The 18779-nt window shown below is 40.1% G+C and overlaps 1 protein-coding gene across 1 annotated transcript in view; it reads right to left on the bottom strand.

Annotated features, from left to right (window-relative positions):
- Positions 1 to 18779, bottom strand: part of FREM3 (FRAS1 related extracellular matrix 3) — an 84221-nt gene that overhangs the window by 13467 nt on the left and 51975 nt on the right. Inside the window, exons 4-6 of the mRNA XM_070608961.1 lie at positions 15822 to 16052; positions 12797 to 12922; positions 4664 to 4915 (exon numbers count right to left, since the gene is read on the bottom strand). Of these exons, the coding sequence (XP_070465062.1) occupies positions 4664 to 4915; positions 12797 to 12922; positions 15822 to 16052 (609 nt within the window). The remainder of the gene's footprint in view (positions 1 to 4663; positions 4916 to 12796; positions 12923 to 15821; positions 16053 to 18779) is intronic.

Genomic DNA, 18779 nt, shown 5'->3' with positions numbered 1-18779 from the left:
CCACCAAAGTGGCATAGTGGAGTGCAAAGAGCCGAGGAGTCAGGGGCAGGAATCTGAGCTTTAACCGGCTGGGTGACTTTGGAAAAGCCGCTTAGTGTGTTTGGCCTCAACAATGAGGAGGCTGAACCACATGATCTCTAGGTCCCCTTCTGTTTCTAAGAGTTCATGCTTCTGTGAATCTAGAAGGAGTTTTGTCTATTACCTGTCCTTAGGCAAGGCTTATATGAGAACAATTTTAGTAATATTATATTGCATATTCTCTTCTTAAAAGTGTTTCAAAAAAAATCATATAATCTCTCTCTGTAGTATATTTTGATACCTAGAATTTTACCAAAAAGTTCTTCCTAAAGTTAAACCTGAGCTGCAATTGCTGAAAATTTACTTGTATCCTTATACAGTCTCTGGGAAAACTCCAGAACAGTGGTTCCCCCTTAGTAATATGATAGTTCTGTATTTTTCGCTGCTGTCTACCCACTGCCTTGCACAGTTCCTGGCATGTGGTAGGGGCTCAGTAAATACTTTGGAATGAATAAATTAATGAACAAGTGATTCTTCATAAACACGAAGCATGAAGCTAGTTCTCAGTCTTATTGAGTAAAGGAGTTGACCCACGGCGTTTCTGCACAATTTCTATCCGTGCCCTTTGCATCTCTTCATTTATAACTTTTCCCAAGTTGTTCCCTCCATCTGAAATGCTGTTGCCCTTCATTTCTCCATCTTCGAGTTCCACATACCCAACCAGACAGCACATATGGTACTTTCTTCTTTGAGCTCCTCTAGCTGGAAGCAGTCTCTGCTCTTCTAGATTCCCTTAATCTTTCATCTGGCATCTCTTGCCGTGGTCACTTTTTACTTTGCACTAAAATTAGTTCACAGGATTACTAAAATTGGGATTGAAGAATTAGGAAAAGGACATGCAGCTGGAAAAGAGGAGCCCATGGATGAAGGGTTAGGTTGAGCATCTTTGGCCTCGCCTCCGATAGGCAGTGCTCTTGTAGAGATTGTGAGTGTAGCAGAGAAGGCTGTATGTGCTTTCTGACACTGGGAGGTCATCTTTTTGTTCAGATTCCACACTTTTCTCTCAACCTTATAATTATAAATTGGCTTCTTATACAGATTTCCCCACCTGGTAACAATACTTATTGTATTCGTTTTCTATTATTGCTATGACAAATTACCATAAATTTGGTGGCTTAAAACAACACAATTTGTTCTCTTACAGTTCTAGAAGTCAGAAGTCTAAACTCAAGGTGCTGGGAGATCTAGATTCCTTCTGGAAGCTTCAGGAGAGAATGCATTTCCTTGCTTTTTCTAGCTTCTAGAGGCTGCCTGCATTCCTTGCCCCATGGTCCCTTACTCTATCTTTAAAATGCATCACTCCATCCTCTGGTTCCATCATCACATTTTCTTTTTCTCACTGATCCTGCTGCCTCTCTCTTATAAGGATCTTTGTGATTACATCGGGCCCAATCGGGATAATCCAGGATAATCTCTCCACCTCAAGATCCTTAATTTAATCCCATCTGCAAGGTCCTTTTTCCATGTAAAGTAACATAACGAATTCTTGGGATTAGGACATGGACTTCTTCGGGGGCCATTGTTCAGCCTAACACATTGACCAGTGGACTTGAATGTCCACCCCTTTGACAGCCATCCATTTCTTATTGTACATACAAACACTGAAATTTGGGTTAAGAAGCTCTGTCCATGTTCTTTTGTGAGGTGGTCCTGAGTCAACTCACTTCTGAGCACACCAACAAAGTCATAGTCCAGTGAGAGCCCCGTTGAACTGCTTGCTTAGCTCTGATATCTGTTGGATCACTTATAGACATCGCTGGTGTTTGCAGCTTTTGGCTATGCTCCAGTTTGCAGACAAATTCTTAAACAGTGTTGGGTAAAGAGGTAGCAGGAAACATACTTCTCATTGGAAAAAAAGAGAATCATTGAAGCTCAGATAATTTTATTCTTAACTTTTGTTTTAATTTTTCAGTATGTTTTTAAGCTAAATTTCTTCCTAAGTGTGTAGGTAACATTATAATGCACCTCCTTATCAAAGGGTAACTCAGTATATGCTTGGAAAACGTTTAAGCATGAAAGACGATACAGTGCGTAGACATATTGTTCATGGGGTCTCCTAGCACCCAAGTGGAAAAGAATAGCATGGTCAAACAATAGAAATTCATTGATTAGTAGGTGGCCTTGAAGAAACAGAAGACAAAATGGATAGCCTAAAACACAAGACCATTTGAGTTCAGTGATTAGCGCTCTTCTTCACTTGACTTGTTCAGAGTAAAATTTTGATGCAGATTCCTAAATTTATCACATAATTTTAATGAAAAAACTCAAATATTCTACTGGATACATCATTTTCTGGACATAGGTGGTGGTTAACTGAAGCCTTCTTCTTAAGATGACTTCAAGAATCATTGCATTCCAGTGTTGGAAGTGTCCCTAGAGACAATTCATTTAGACCTTATTTTACAGACTGGGAAACTGAGCCCCGGAGAACTCAACCCTGCCCATGGCTACTGGAGAGGTAGTGGTGCCCCAGGCTCAGAATTCAAGTCTCCAGGCCTCCAGTCCAAGCTTTTCTCTACCAGCTTTTCTCCCTCTATGATTCCACTTCCTGATTCTCTTCCCTTTCTTTCCTTGTATACTTTGACTGATATCTGGGTCCAGCAGAGAAGGTGAACTGAGGTTATACTGACATCACTCTTTCTGTCTATAGAAAAGGATATAGTGGTGAAGGGAAAAGGAATTTGAAGTTATATGTTTACAGATTTCAACCTTTTCATTTTAATTCCTCATTACCACAGAAAACTAAGAATTGGTTATAAAAAGAAAGAGCTCTCATAAAGAGCAGTATGTAGAATAATGTAAAAAAGTCCCTACCTCTGTAACTTTGTTTCTCTCTCTTCTCACTTTGCCTGGTCAAGAACTTCTCAGTATCTGGGACTCAGTTCAGCCAAAACTTTTCTGACCTCTCAGTAAGAAATAGGTGTTCTAGCCATAATCCTAATTATAATGCTGATATTGAAAAACAGGCTAATCTTTCAATTAGGCTTCAAAAACCACGTAGCTTCATATTGTCATTCTTTTCTGTCAGAGTGTTCCTGTTCCTCCATTTGTTCTCCATAGTTATCAGACAGACCTGACCAACGCAGAGATTTTACAGAATCTCAAACAATTCAATTTACTCAGATTTTCCTTCTTCTCTGTTAGGAAAACAACAGACAATCTGTATATAAGACAGTGTGAGCAATATTTCTCTTTCCAAAAAATTTCTTTCCAATAAAACTAGGTAATACAGATTAATATTCTTAGCAGACACTCCATAATATTTCTGTAGTTTAACAGAGAATACAGTACAAATTCTAAATTTCCATAAAGGAATATATTAAAGATTCATACTCATTATTTTAGGAAAAACAATCACTGTCTTAATTCTAATGGGGAAATTTTTGAAAAGAAAACTACGCAATGAAGAAAGCATAGACTCCAGGGTCTGTACTTATTCTTAGCCCTTGATACTCGTGAAAATATGTTTTGGAACTGAACTTAGTCCCTGAAAACATTTTTGTAATGGTGTAAAACAAGATCTGGTCCACAGGGCACAATGTCAACAAGCAAACCCATTTAGGAGACCCAACGAGGAAACAAACAAACAGCAAACCAGCTTTAATCTCACTCATAGTTTTCCCTGTTCTATGGTTGTTCTAAAGACATCATTTCACCCAGAACAATATAGTACATGAAAAATATGTCATACCCAACTAGAGAGTATATACACTCTTCAACCTCTACTCCATCTGTGTTTATCTCTCGGCACAGCTCTCAGTTTCGTGGAAGCTGTGCTGTATCTGTAAAGCAGTCACACTAATTTTGGGTCTGTAATAGCAGCCCAGTCTGATCCTGCCTAGATCTGACCACAACAACTCACAGCCACTCAAGTCCTGATGGAGGTGTGGTTGAGAGGTGAAGTGGTCAATCTAATCTGAGACTAGTAATAAAATAGTCTGATCGCAGCGCTGTCTTTATCACATTTTCTCTTAAAAGTGCCTCTTGTAAAAAGGGCAATTGAGATCGAGGAAAATAATACTGGGCTTGATATTTTTTATCATGTCTGGCAGGGGGAGGTTGGTGTTGAGGAGTAAGGAGGCCCCTCCTCTGGCTGAATGTCAGCTGGACTCCCCAGAGCCTGAAGCCAAACTCCCTGCTGGGTAGGGCTAGGAAGAGAAGTCTGGATGCCTACACATGGGAGCTCCATGGTACCATTGTACCATTTGAAGACTCATATACTTAATGTTGTGAGGGGGCCCCTTGTGCTGCTAAGTCTCTGTGGGGTGGTCCTGGTTGGGTATTCAGATACTTAACTTAGGTCTTCTTCTTGGCTTCCTTCTAAGTTTTAGGTCAACTCCCTATGCTGTGCATTTTTTTTTTGATAAAGTTATACACAAATATTTAATCTTCCTGCATTGCTGCTTTGTCCTTGGTGTTGGTAATATCTACATATTTGAAAAGCTGATCACAGCCTTCGGAGAAACAAGAACATCAAATATACCTTTAGTAGATAATTTAAGCTAGATTTGTCTTTCAACTATTGAGAGAAAATGTGAGAAGAAGGCAGCTATCACCAAGAGTTGAAGGCAGGACATGGACTTACCATCATCACGATCGGCCTGGATAATCACCTTGGTGCTGGGGAACTTGGCTCCCAGTTGCCCTCCTATGGGCAGGCTCAGCGAAACACTGAAGGATTCCTCTTCTTCATAAAGGGAGTCATCGATGATCAGGACCTGGCAGGTCTTCTCAGTCTCATCCTTGTCAAAGCGAAGGGTGCTGGTGTGGTCTTTTGGACGTGAGACATAGTCAGAGAGAGACAACATGGTGGAAGAAATGGTGCCTGTGGCAGAACCTATGGGAATATGAGATGGAGTAGAGAAGGGGAGAAGAAATGGAATTCCAAACAGGAAGCTTCTTCCCCACTGGTTCTTTAAACTGTTTTTAGATAGTAGCTCTCTGAGTTATAAGGCACACTTATCTCTTATAGTCACAAATATTAACATTGTAATTACAAGGCTTTCAGAACAAACCCTGGTAGGTTGACATGATCCACAGTTAGCGGTCTTCAAATATGGTGTACACCTAATGAGTGTGGTTTAGATTAGAGGCTAAATAAACCGAAGGATCATAGGATGCAAGGCCTGTTTTAGCTTAATTTGTTCATGTTATAGATGGGAGAATTGAGGTGCAGGGAAATTAGGACCAGAGAATCCATACCATGATGATGGTACGGATTTTTCCTTGCCCTGCCCTTCCCATAGTGGCAGAGCTGTAGGTAGCATCTACATAATCTGACCTTCACACCCTGACTAGAGTTCTTTGCATGACACAAAAATATAGCCACAAAATTACTCGTTATTTTACAAGAAGTGCAGGATTGATTGGAAGATTTCAGTTTAGATGCAGTGCATTTTAAATTTTATTACAATAATTTACATACATTAAGATTTACCAATTTAAATGCACTATTTAATGAGTTTTGATAAATACATGCAGTCATGTAATCATTACCATAAGCATAATATAGAACATTCTTATCCACCCACAAAACTTGACGTGTACCCTTTGTAATCCATCTCCTTCCCTGTCTTCCAGTCCTGGAAACCACTAATCCATTTTCTGTTACTATGATTTATTTGCCTTCATGAGAATTTCATGTAAATGAAATCATCCGGCACTCAGTGTTTGGTTTCTTTCACTTCGCACAATGCTTTTGAGATTCCTCCGTGTATCAGGATTTTATTCCTTTTTGTTGTTGAGTAGTGTTCCCTGTTGTATGGGTAAACCACAATTTGTTTTTCCACTTACCAGTCGATAATTTGTTTTTTTTTCCAGTTTTTAGCTATTCTGAGTAATGCGGCTGTGGAGGGATTTCTGGGATTTACCGCACTTTTTTTATCATGTTAAAATAAACCTAACATTTACCATCTTGACCATTTTTAAGTGTATAGTTCAGTAGTATTGTCTGTTCATGTTACTGTGAGACAGATCTCCAGAACTTTTTCATCTTGCAAAACTGAAACAAGGGTTAACAATAATTAAACAGCAACTCTCCATTTCATCCTTCCTCCAGTCTCTGGCACCCACCATTTTACTTTCTGTGTCTATGAATTTGTCTACTATAGGTGCCTCATGTAAGTGGAATCATATAGTATTTGTCTTTTTGTTACTGGTTTATTTCACTTGGCATAATGTCCTCAAGGTTCATCCATGTTGTAGCATGTGAGATGATTTCCTTCTTTTTTAAGGCTTAATAATATTCCGCTGTATGTATATACCACATTTTGTTTATCCATTCACCCGTCTATGGGTACTTGTGTTGCTTCACCTCTTGGCTATTGTGAATAATGTTGCTACAAACATGGGTATGCAATGTCTCCTTGAGACCTTGCTTTCCATTCTTTTGGATATATACTCATAAGTGAGATTGCTGGACCATATGGTGGTTCTATTTGTAATTTTTTGAGGAATCTCTATACTGTTTTCCATAGCAGTTGTACCATCTTACAATCCCACCAACAGTGCAATTCAGAGCACTTTTTGTAGCATAAAACACATAGCAACACACAGGTTTAGAGCTAATAAAGTGAAAAGTATTCACAGCAACTTAAATAATTTAGACAGAACAAAGATTGTAAAAAATAACTCAATACATATACTAAATAAGCAATTTTTGAAAAGCATAATATTTCCTACCACACTTTTCCTTAGTAAGAAGCGATGGGGATATGACAGTGAGCTTCTGGACTGGTACTCTAGTCTTGCAAGGTCTCTCTTGCTTACAGCTATGGTATATGCATATGTGCATGCTAACACCAATGTCCACCAGCTTCTTGCTAGTATGAATCAACATAAATACAAGTTTATGTCTTTAAGTATGTGTTACCTGTATACATATAGCTTGCTAAAAAGTGAAAATGGTTTCCAAATTGACTTCAGAGGCTTTGCTCAGAAGAGCACTGACTCACAAAATGTTTCAGGATGATTTTTCAATAGAATAAACTTTAGAATTATTAGGAAGTATCAAATTGACTGTTTTGCTATTCTTGGAACCTAAAAAAAAGGTTAGAGCTGGAGAGACTGATAAGAATAAAACATGTTTACAAGGGCAGAAGGCAGAAACTGCTAGAAATGGATAGCTACAAGGGGGGGATTATCACTTGGCAGGGAAGCTAACCAAGTTCCCAGGCCAACCTGTGCTTTGAAATCTTATTCTTTCAGGATATTCCCTCCCCATTCAGTCCTGGGAAATCTACTCATGAAAGAGCTCTCTGAACTTGAGTCAGGAAGAGAGGCTGGCTCTTAGGATGTCTGAGACAAGAGCTAGCAACAGGTGCTAGAGTCAGGCAGCCCCCAACTAAATGAGGAAGTAAGTGGCTAGCAATATAGAAAGCCCACAGAACAAACTCTGTTTGTTGGGGAGACTTTTTATGCCCCAGGATACACACACAAAAAGGAAAAAAGTTCGTAAGCTCTTACAACAATCTGATTAAATAACGAACAACTGTTGGAATGCTTTTTGAAAGAGCTCACAGTTTAAAAAGGATTAAACATTGGAGAATACACTTTTTTATTTTCCCTGGTCATCTAGCATGCAGAATGTTGGTATGGCAGATGGTGTAAAAAAGATTCTTGTCAAAAACTGCACATTTAGCTCCTCAGGATAAATACCAAGAGAAGATAAACAGTAGACTTGCATAGTAAGTATCTAATACTGTCTTTATTAAATAGTAACTATCTTTATCAAATCTCTTTCTCAATATATTTAATCTAATGCATAGTAAGATAATGATTTCTCATAGTTCATGAAACAAAAGTGATTGGGATTTTCCCCTTTTCTGTTTAATTTTTTTCAGCTGACTGATCTGCAGGTTGAAATAGACATGCATTTAAGTAGACAGATTTCTGGGTTAAATGAAAGGCTGAAATATAATTCTTACTGAAAATCATTCGGCTGTGGAACTCTACTAAAATAGAAAGCAAAACAATACATTTACAAACTTCTTTTTTTTTTTTGTGAGGAAGTTTGGCCCTGAGCTGACATCTGTTGCCAATCTTCCTCTTTTTGTTTGAGCAAGATTGTTGCTGAGCTAACATCTGTGCCAATCTTCCTATGCTTTATGTGGGACACCACCACAGCATGGCTTGATGAGTGGTACTAGGTCTGTGCCCAGGATCCGAACCTGTGAACCCTGAGCCGCTGAAGTGGAGTGTGCAAACTTAACCACTATGCCATGGGGCCAGCCTCTAACAAGCTTTTACTAACAATGAGAGTTGATGCAAAAAAAAGATAGTCTAATTACATCTCATTTAAATCCTCTATGGAGAAAACATCTTCAAGTAAAGCCCCCAGATCTTTCACAGATTTGGATCAAATAAATGTGAGAAGAACTTAAATGCATAGAAAAGATAAACCACGACAAAGACGGCTTGTAGACTAATAGCAGACTTCCTAACAACAACAATGGAAACTGGAAGTTAGTGGAACAACAACTTCAAAATGCTGGAAGAAAATAACTGTCAACCCAGAATTTCAAGACTGAAGTTGAAATAAAAGCACATTCTCATATTAAAGAACTGAGAGAGTTTACCCTCAGCAGACTCATAGTCAGGGAACTTCTAAAAGTTCCAAAGGACCCCTCTGAGATGCAAGATATAACTTCTGTGACCTATAAACATGCCTATAACCAAAATAAATAAACACAGAATATTTTTTTAAAAAGGAAAGAAAGGAGAAAGCCTTTTGCCTGGATGTGCTTGGAACACTCTCAGAATAATCTGCTTTCTACTTCCTCCTTAACACGACCCAGAGAAACAGCCCAATCAGAAAAGGGGGCTGGCCCATGGCAGTGGTTTACCACACAGCCCCTTTCAACTGGAGAAAGTTGATAATTAAAAAACCTCAACATATTTGACTTGGGGCTGACCAAAACCACAAGATAATTCAATACTGCTTCTGTTCTATAGGTTTTAGGTTCTGTAGTTTGCTCTTCATTGGCTGTTTTTTTCAATAAGAGCAGTTTCCTAATAAGAAAGTGACTAATGAGAAGAAAAAGATGGATGACATCTATCTTTAGAATAAGACACGGCCAAGAGATGTCTAATTTGCACATCCTTTCCCAACGTATCCTTGAGCTTAAAACATTTCACCATAGAGCAGCAGTTCTCAGTCAATGAGGGAGTTTATTCCTCCACCCCTTCTTCCTCTTCCAAACAATGATTTTGTTTGCTTGTTTGTTTCATTTTGTTTTTTAATACAATACCCCCACAGCATTGTCTGAGAATACTGATGACAGACATTTAGGGCAGGCAACGCCACGGCAGACTGAAACTTTAATGGTGGGACCTTGAGATCCCCAGAAAAGCACAGCATGAAACTAGTCACCTCTTTCACCTACCTGTAAATGTAATACAGATTTAATATCTATGAATTATTATTAATGTACAGAGCGTGAGTCTGTTTTCCTTTCAACTAATTTATGCATAAGCTCATGTTTACTTTATTCATGGAAATAAGCAATTGGTAAACATTTATGATAACAAGAATTCCAGAAGGGTTTAAATAACCAAGTTGAACTTTCATCCTCTGAGATATTTAAGTATCTGTGGGGAGGAGGTGAGGACAAATACCACAATGATACTTAAATGTGCATAAAAAATTTACACGTTCTCCCCCCTTTATAATTCCATAGAGGGGTGCAAGAATCAGGGTGCGACTATGCACACCACGCTTCATGCTCCAGGGAAGAACCTTGACCTTGTTAGACTCTCTCTCTCTCTTTTCTCTTTCCTGTAAGCATGAGAACAGTCTTCTATGTGGGGAATCAAGGGTCAAAGGTCAGATGACAGCAGTCTGAGTAGTGTGTCAGTCTGCAGGGAGTTTTCTGGGAACACCAGCTCTTGAACCTGGAGACTTTATGGGAAGTTGGGTCCCATGGGCGAATCCTCTGGGAAGCTAAATTTGGGTGTAGCTTCCCCCACTTGGGGAGGAGGCATCCCCTTATCCTAGCTGGCTCACTGCCAGACAGTCTGAGCTTCCTGGTTCATTCTGCTTGTCCTCCCACAGCATAGGTCTTTCCAGAAGCAGAGAGATGGGCAAACCCTTGGTGGTCCCTTTCAGCTTAGCAATTGCATATAATCTTCCAGGTTTGGCTATTACCACCTCATTTCTCCCATTCACATCTGGGAGACCGGAAAATCATTGTCTTCCAGACACTCTGCTTATGGACAGGGAATATGCCACTGGTACCAGAAGAAGCCCAGCTGGAGACCTAGAGCAGGGAATGAGTGCACCTCCTCCAACAGCTGCTCTGCTCAGCTACAGCCATTCCCCTGAACGCCCAGGCTCTCATTCATTGTAAGACTCGAACTGGAGCCCAGTGTGGACTTGGAAGAGAAAGCTAGGCACGTTCTCCCAGGGATCAACTGGCAAAGAAGACCTCAAGGATGCCTCATCTTGCTGTTTCTTCTCATTGCTTTTCACTTCCCAAGTGAGGCAACACTAGGTTAGAACTTAAGACTTGCTGAAATTACATGAGGCTGCAGTATCTGGTGCCTTCAAGAGGGGAGTCTTAGTAAAGAAGAGGCTATAGGACTGTCCATTTCTAGACATACAGACAAACACAACGTCAAGATCTTGAAGATGTGCTACAAGGCTTGTCCTTGTAGTTGGCTTTAAATATCTCAAAATAAATTATTGGCTTACTGCCAAATCCCCTGTGCTCTGGGGCAGAGGAGAATTTATTCTTATTCCTCTTCTCAACCTTGGCACTATTGATATTTTGGATAGATAATTCTTTACGCGGGGCTGTGCTCTGGATTGTTGGATGTTTAGCAAGTGTGAGCATAGATTTTGACAGACTGGATATGTGAACAGAGAGTGGCCAGACCATATATGAAAACAGAACTCTGACCCACGATCGGCAGTCCAGGAAGTCAAACCACAACTTCTGTTAACAGTCGGTCCCAAATGGTCAGGACTCAATCAATAACTGCCAGTTTCTCTAATTTTTGCCCTGGCTTCCAATTTAGGACCAATTGGAGAAAGCCAAATATGCTCCCCTAATCAATCACATAGGCTTCCCGTCAGCCCACCTCCAGCTTCCCCAGACCAACACCTCCTGTCGGAGTACACCTGGAGCCTTCCCTTTTTTTCCACTATAGGCCTTTCCACTCTTCTGCCTGCTTTTGAGTCTCTGCCAAATGTAAGGGATGGTGGCTGATCCCCTTGCTAGAGTGAGCTCTGAACAAATTAGCCTGTGATATAATAATAAATACATATTTGGTTTGTGTCCTGTTTCCTGGCACACAGCTTCTAAAACCCTTGGAACCTTTGATGTGATGTGTCTTTTTGTATGCTAATGAAATAACCAGTGGCTGGGCATGGCTGGGGGCTCCTGGATAGCCTCAGCATGGGGGCTGGCTGCCAGGGGAATCAACCAGGCGATTAGAAGATTGAAAGTTTCTGCCCCAGCCCCCTGACCTCCACATAGGAGAGAGGTGCTGGAGGTTGAGTTAATCCCCAGTGGCCAGTGATTTAATTACTCATGCCTATGTAATGAAGGCTCCATAAAAACCCTAACCAAAGGGGTTCAGGGAGCATCCAGGTTGCTGGACACATCTAGGTGCTGGGAGGGTGACACCCCAGAGAGGGCATGGAAGCTCCATGCCCTTTCCCACACAGCTACCCTATACATCTCTTCCATCTGGCTGTTCCTGAGTTGTATCCTTTATAATAAACCTGTAATCTAGTAAGTAAACTGTTTTTCCAAGTTCTGTAGGCTGTTCTGGAAAACTATCAAACCCAAAGGTGGGAACCTCCAATTTATACCTGTTTGGATGGGTCAGAGGCACAGGTGACAACCTGGACTTGCGATTGGCATCTGAAGTGGAAGCAGCCTTGTGGGACACAGCTTGTAACCTGTAGAGTCTGTGTTATCTCCAGGTAGATAGTGTCAGAATTGAACTGAATTATGGGACATCCAGTTGGTGTCTGCTGAAATGGGAGAATTGCTTAGTGTGAGAAAAACCTGCACATATTTAGCGTCAGAAGTAAAATATTGGTGTGAGTGTAGAAAAATGTAGTTTATTTTGTAGCCTATTCTTGTTCTCATTTGGGTGGTCTTCAAGTAGTTCCATTATTTTTGTCTGTTACATAGTTCTAATGAGTTAGAAAATATGACCTTGTGGGAGTGGACACAGGACAGCTAAATTTTGACTGTATAGAAGTGGTAAGATCAGAGAGAATGAGGTGTTGTTTTGAGGTGTGAGGACAGCCGGGCCCATGCTTGGGGGGCACTTTTAGTTGTGGGGAGGGAGGAGGGAAGAGAAGAGAGACTGAGTAGTATACACAGGCAATTTTACAATTCCTAGGCACAATGCTGACTGTTAAAATTAAGAAGCCTTATTTATATTTTCCACCAGCATATAGAAACTATTTTCACATAAAATGTCTCATTGGACCTTCACAAAACTTTGTGAGGTAATCACAATGAATGTTTTTATCCCAGTTTTGAGCAAAATTTTATCCGTGGTTGAGGAGCCCAGCTGACAGGAGTTAGGCCACCTGCACAGGGTTGCCAGGCAGTTAAGCAGTGGGACATGGACCATGAAAGGCCCGGGCTTCTTAGTTCTCCCCAAGGACTTGGCTCACCACCAAGCTACTCCCAGCATCCTCACAGTCCTGTGCTAAGAGTCTTATTTCTGAGTGTAAGTACCCGCAAAAGCCTCCTACCTTGACGTGTAGAGCAAACGACTGTTAGTTCTTGGCTTGCATCTCCAGATCGTCTTACAGGAATCAAAAGCTCCCCAACATCCTCTTCTATTTTGTATTCTGCTTCTGGAATATGAACTGTTGATTCTAGAAAAGACAGTAGAAGGCCCTTCAGCAAGACTGAAATTTGATTGATGATATTGGTAATATTTTAACCAGAGTAGAAATGTACATAGTCTTTGACCCCCATATTTTTGAACACGATCGACTGTATCAAATATAGTGAGAATAGGAAATATTTTATTAAGTGGAGCTGGAGAGGCTGCGGAATTGGATTCAGGGGATCCCTTTTGAAAGGTTAGAAAGGATGTATAGCCCTAAAATGGGAAGGAAAGTCTTGCAGGAATTGTCTGTCATTTTTTTTTGAGGTTCCATTTTGTCTTCTAAACAGAGATCACATATTTCTGCCTTTGCTTTACTTTTACTGTTTATGTTTTTAATGCTTTTTAACAATCAAGTAATCTAATTCATTAATGCAGGAACATCTTTTCTTGCTTTATTCAACAAACATTTTATTCAACATTTATGAGCAGATACTATATTTAAGACATAGTGTTGGCCTCTCAAAACGCTGAGAAAAATCAGCTGATGGTCCTGCCCCTGTTATTTTTAAAATAATAGTCACACTGAAATTTACTGAGCTGTGTTTGGGGTGTGTGCACATGCACACATATACGTGCGTATATTTATGTATATGTAACTATACATATATATACATCAGCAGAATATTCATTGAAATATGAATATGAATATTGATCATCTTGTTAATGGAATTGTATGTCCTAGTTTTCCTTAGGGTTTTCAGTGTTTTCCAAGGCTTTTCATTAAGCATGAATGTATAGTTAAAATATATGTTTGTTTAGAAAAAATAAAATTTCAAAGTGCATTGTTCTTGCTTGCAGAGTCAAGTGGAGAACCAAAGCAACTACCTGGATCAAACCACATTTAATTGACTCAGTTTCCCCCCCATATCATATATACACATAGCTTCTTCCTCTTGGTGATGGAAACAAGAAGGAAAAATATTGTAGTAGACCATTCTTTCTTCTTTTGGAACTAAGTGATAACCCAGAATTCAAGGTTGAATTATCTGGTTACCATATTAAAATTTTTTCTTCTTTATTTTCCTGCCTAAATTAGTTTCAACAGACACTGATATTGACCTCTAGGAAAGCATTGGTCCTGAGTGACAGAGGAAAAAGACCAGTGATAATTTTCTGCCAATTTATCCACCTATGGTCTATTATCTTGACATGTCTCGATTCAAAAGGTTGGCAGCATGGGAAAAGCTAAAAGTAAATTAAAGTTATTAATGTCAAGTGAAAAAATTGATAGAATAGGACTGAGTTATTCAGTCACGTTCTCTATTTTTCCATTCTGGAAAGCCTGCTCCTGTCCATTTATGAATCCGGATCTCATTTACACTTCAAGACTCAGCTCAAACACTGCCTCCTCCATAAGTCTTCATTGCTTGCAACTATGCTGATCTCTCTACTCTCTTACCTCAGGACTCTTACTGGTTTTGCCATGTATCCCCACGTTTGGCTTTCCTAATTGATCCACGTGTCTAAGTGTCGTTACCAGCCAAACTGAGTGGATACCTTGCTCATTGATGTGTTTTCTACTTTGTCTGCCAAGGTGCAGAGCATATAGAACAGTATTTCTCAAATTATGTTTCAGAAAAACTAGAACTCAGAGATTTTAAAGGATATTCCTTAGGGACAACAAATTAAAAAAAATCTGCAGCCTAGTTTGGGAAAACCAGTCAAAGTTAAACAGGCTTCCTTATAAGAGTTTCTCAGAAATCTTAATATGCTTAATATGTGAATTATGATGCTTCAAAGAAGGGAAGATATTTGAAATGGTTCCTAGGCTTCTGTGTTCCAGGGAAAGCTTTCTGACCCTGTTGTGGGAACTCTATTGTACTACTGTTCTCTGTTAGGCAGTTTGGGACATGCTAACCCAGAGGGACTCTTCACAGATTTCTGTGGAATTTAACTAAGACTTATTCCCTGGTGGTAAGTCACTCAAGTCTAGGCGATACTTGAATTCTTTCAATTATTGTAATAATCCATGTGTCTAATTAAAATTCAAAGATGAATATTAAGCCTTTTAGAGAATATTGTTTTGCTTTCACAAAAAGGGGCAGCAAATAAAGCAAAAAGTTTTCTTTTTTTTCCTTTTTAATTTCTCCCAGGAGATATTTGCTGAATGAGTGAACAAGCAAATGAATAAAATGATGAATCTGTGGATTCAAAACTATGATACACGGGGGCCGCCCGGTGGCACAGTGGTTAAGTGCGCACATTCCGCTTCAGTGGCTCAGGGTTTGCCGGTTCAGATCCCGGATGTGGACATGGCACCGTTCATCAGGCCATGCTGTGGTAGGCGTCCCACATATAAAGTGGAGGAAGATGGGCACGGGTGTTAGCTCAGGTCCAGTCTTCCTCAGCAAAAAGAAGAGGATTGGCAGCAGATGTTAGCTCAGGGCTAATCTTCCTCAAAAAAAAAAAAAAAAAAAAAAAAGACTATGATACACAATTAGAACAGAACTTTGTGGAACACACACCAAAACCAATCAATTGACTGGTTCCCAGCAGCCAAATCTAGGACAAGGGATATCTGCAGTCCCCACCTAATCTCGTGGGGAACTCCCACAAAACTGTGAGAAGATAGTGGGCCTGAAGTGAGCCCCAAGGATTAAGCATCTGGGGGCAAAGCTGTGCCATACTGACTGTGCAATAAGCTAACAATGAGTGTCTATTTAAAGGAATGCTGGTAAAGAGTCTTTCGATCTCTTATATTCCTTTTCAAAAATCCTAAAAGCGAAGAAAAAATTACTGCCTTAAAGTGATTTACTGAACTTTAAATCCTAAATGGTATGAACATGTCCTGTGGCTTATGGAGCCTGAGGGAGATATCAATGCCTGAAATGGACCCAGGAATCTGTACTGTTTACTAGGTCATATCAATAAGTACCACATACCATCTCCAGGGTCTATGATTTCAGTAGTTGCCATTTCTGGAAACTCCAGTGCAGCCATGACAGGGTCCAACAGAATGATCTGGAAGGTCTCTGAAACCTCATATTCATTGTCAGATATAATTCTCATTCTCCATGTGGCTGTAGTCTGTCCGGGATTGAATTGGATCTGTTTCTGGGCCTTTCCTTTAAAATCTTTATCTTTTTTTGCAGTTTCATCTTTGGTTACAATGCCTAAATAAAAATCAGGAAACTATAAATATACAGCCAGGTGACTGAAGGAATGTTGTCCTTTCAAAGTGGATTCTATTGTTGATGAAAAACAGATAACATAGAATTGTTTCTTTTAATGCTCCCACAAGATGCTTGTAAACTATACTTATTGGCTGAGAGAGTGTATATAAGCAGAAATGTGCAGAAGTGAGAGGAAAGCAGGGAAGGAGGAGTGACAGAAAAGAGAACAGAGGACAGTCATTAACTTATTTATTTTGGCAAATATTTTTTTTCCCTTTCTGCTTTTTCTTCCCAAATCTCCCCAGTACATAGTTGTGTATTTTAGTTGTGGGTCCTTCTAGTTGTGACACTATTTTAGTGAATATTTACTGAGGGATCTGATGCGCCAAACTCTGTTGGGTGCTCAGGATTCAGAGATGAGTAAGAGACTGTTCCAGCCCCCAGAAAGCTCAGAATCTAAAAAAGAAGACACCAGAATGTGAAACCTACGGCAGTGAAGATCTTTGGCTGTGTTGTTCACTGATGCTCTCCTCATGACTACAACAGTTCCTGGCACAGAGTAGGTATTCAACACGTATATATATATTTTTTTTTGCTGAGGAAGATTCTCCCTGAGCTAACATCTGTGCCAATCTTCCTCTATTTTGTATATGAGTCGCCACCACAGCATGGCCGCCAACAAGTGGTGTAGGTCTGCACCCAGGAACTGAACCTGGGCTGCTGAAGCAGAGTGTGCCAAACTTAACCACTAGACCACAGGGCTGGCCCCCAGCAAATATTTTTTGAGTGACTATTTTACCTGATAATTTCAATTTCTGCAGTCTCTGGGAGCAGAACTCTAGGCTATTTTCTCATGCAGATCTTTACTCATGGTGGCACAGTGCCTTATGTGTTTGGTGATTTTTGATTGTGAGATAATTGTTAGTAATTTTCCAGACAATTAGGACGCTGTGTAGAAATGGATAGGTGGGATATATTTGAGCTCTGTTAAGAAATAGGAATTAGTGATTCATCGAAGAAACTGAACAACAAAACAGTGTTAAAAATACCCAGTGTGAACTACAAGGATGAAGGGTGCTACCCCATCAAGACTGACTAGATCCTCCTCTCACCACAAAATGTTCAAGCACCAAGCCAGTTTTGTTTGGTTTTGATTTTAAGAAACCAATGAAGGCCTCATGAAGCAAGAATACCTATGCCTCCTCACTAGGTCTCATTATAAGGTTTAGACGCTGCAATTGTTGGAATGTGCCAAATCAAATAATCTGATCTGACACCAGCTGTTGTGAAAAGCTTCACATAAAATGAAACTAATAGTCCCTTGTGCCATTTCCTCTGTCTCCCTTCTCAGAGAATCCGATATCTTGTAAAAGACACCCAAAGCTATAAAGGGTAAAAATAATTTCCAAGATATAATTTCAAATAAATAATATTTCAAATATAATTTCAAATTTGAAAAATAATTTCAAAACTGCTGAAGAAAGCCTGCATTAGTACTAGTTTGGTGACTGAGAATGAATGCCCAATATTTAGGAAGAGCCTCCTTTGGCCACATGTTGAAGTGGAGAATATAAGGAGGAGAGAGAGGTGTCCTCAGCCACGGTTTAGATAGAGCTGGGTGGCACTGCTATATAAATGGAGTGGACATGTGGCTATTCACTTAATTTTTGGCGAGCATTGGCTCTGTGCTAGGTGCTGAGGATGTGATGCTGAATTAGGTACAGCCACCACTACCCTTGAGGGGTTTACGAGTCTATGGGGGAGATAAACAGGTGATTTCCATTCTGTTTCATGTGTGCCATGGAATAATAATGGTAGTTAACATTTATTGAATATTTAATGTGTGCCAGGGACTGTGCCAGATTGGTTTATAATCATTATCACGTTTAATCCACAGATAAATCTTGAGATAGATTCTTTCCAGATAAGGAAATTGAAAGTCATTAGAACATCACAAGAAAAGAGTAGGTACCAGAGCAGGAATTCAAACCCCACAGTTGTTTTGACTTGTTTTCTTCTAGATCCTTTGACTAATCCTAGCAGGGAGTTGGGATGGGGAGATTAGGAGGGCTTCCTGGAGCTCTGGGTATGGTGTTTTGTAGGTTCTCTTCTGTGGTGTTGATGTGGTTTTAAGTAGTGTTTTATAAAACAGAAGAACTGACTGCATTTCACTTAACAAATATGGAATGACTACTATACGCCCCATGCTATTTTGGGGTTGGGCATAACCCAGGATATAGTTTCTGCCCCTATGGAGCTGGAAATCTACTGAGAAAGACAGGCAGTGGACAGATGGACATATGATGCATGTCAGGGATGGGTAGCACTGTGAAGAACAATAAAGTGGGGCACAGGGATAGAGCAAATGGAGGTGCTGGTTCAGATAGGGAGGCCAGGGGACATCTCCCTGAGGAATTTAGTTACTTGACAAACATCCAAATTGTTCTGAACAGATAGAAGCGTTTTTTCCCTGAGCCAGGCAGGGTATGAAAATGTTTCCTGACATAACCCAAATCTTGTGCCCATGAGAAATCTCAGAGATAAAGAATTGTGGAGACAGAATCCTGAAAGAGAAAAGAGGCATAGTTCTGCTAAAGTTCCTAGCAGCAAGTTCCACTGTGCGTTGACTAAGTAGCCTGCAGTGTAGACCGAGGCTGAGGGTCACCTGGAAATCAGGGTGGTCTTTGGCTGACCTCTTCTCCCAGGAGAACAGCCTTATCCCAGAAG

The sequence above is a fragment of the Equus przewalskii genome, chromosome 2 (genome assembly GCF_037783145.1).
Source record: "Equus przewalskii isolate Varuska chromosome 2, EquPr2, whole genome shotgun sequence".
Classification (NCBI taxonomy): domain Eukaryota; kingdom Metazoa; phylum Chordata; class Mammalia; order Perissodactyla; family Equidae; genus Equus; species Equus przewalskii.
Note: the sequence above shows the minus strand (reverse complement) of the source record. Positions and strands in the feature narration are given on the sequence as shown.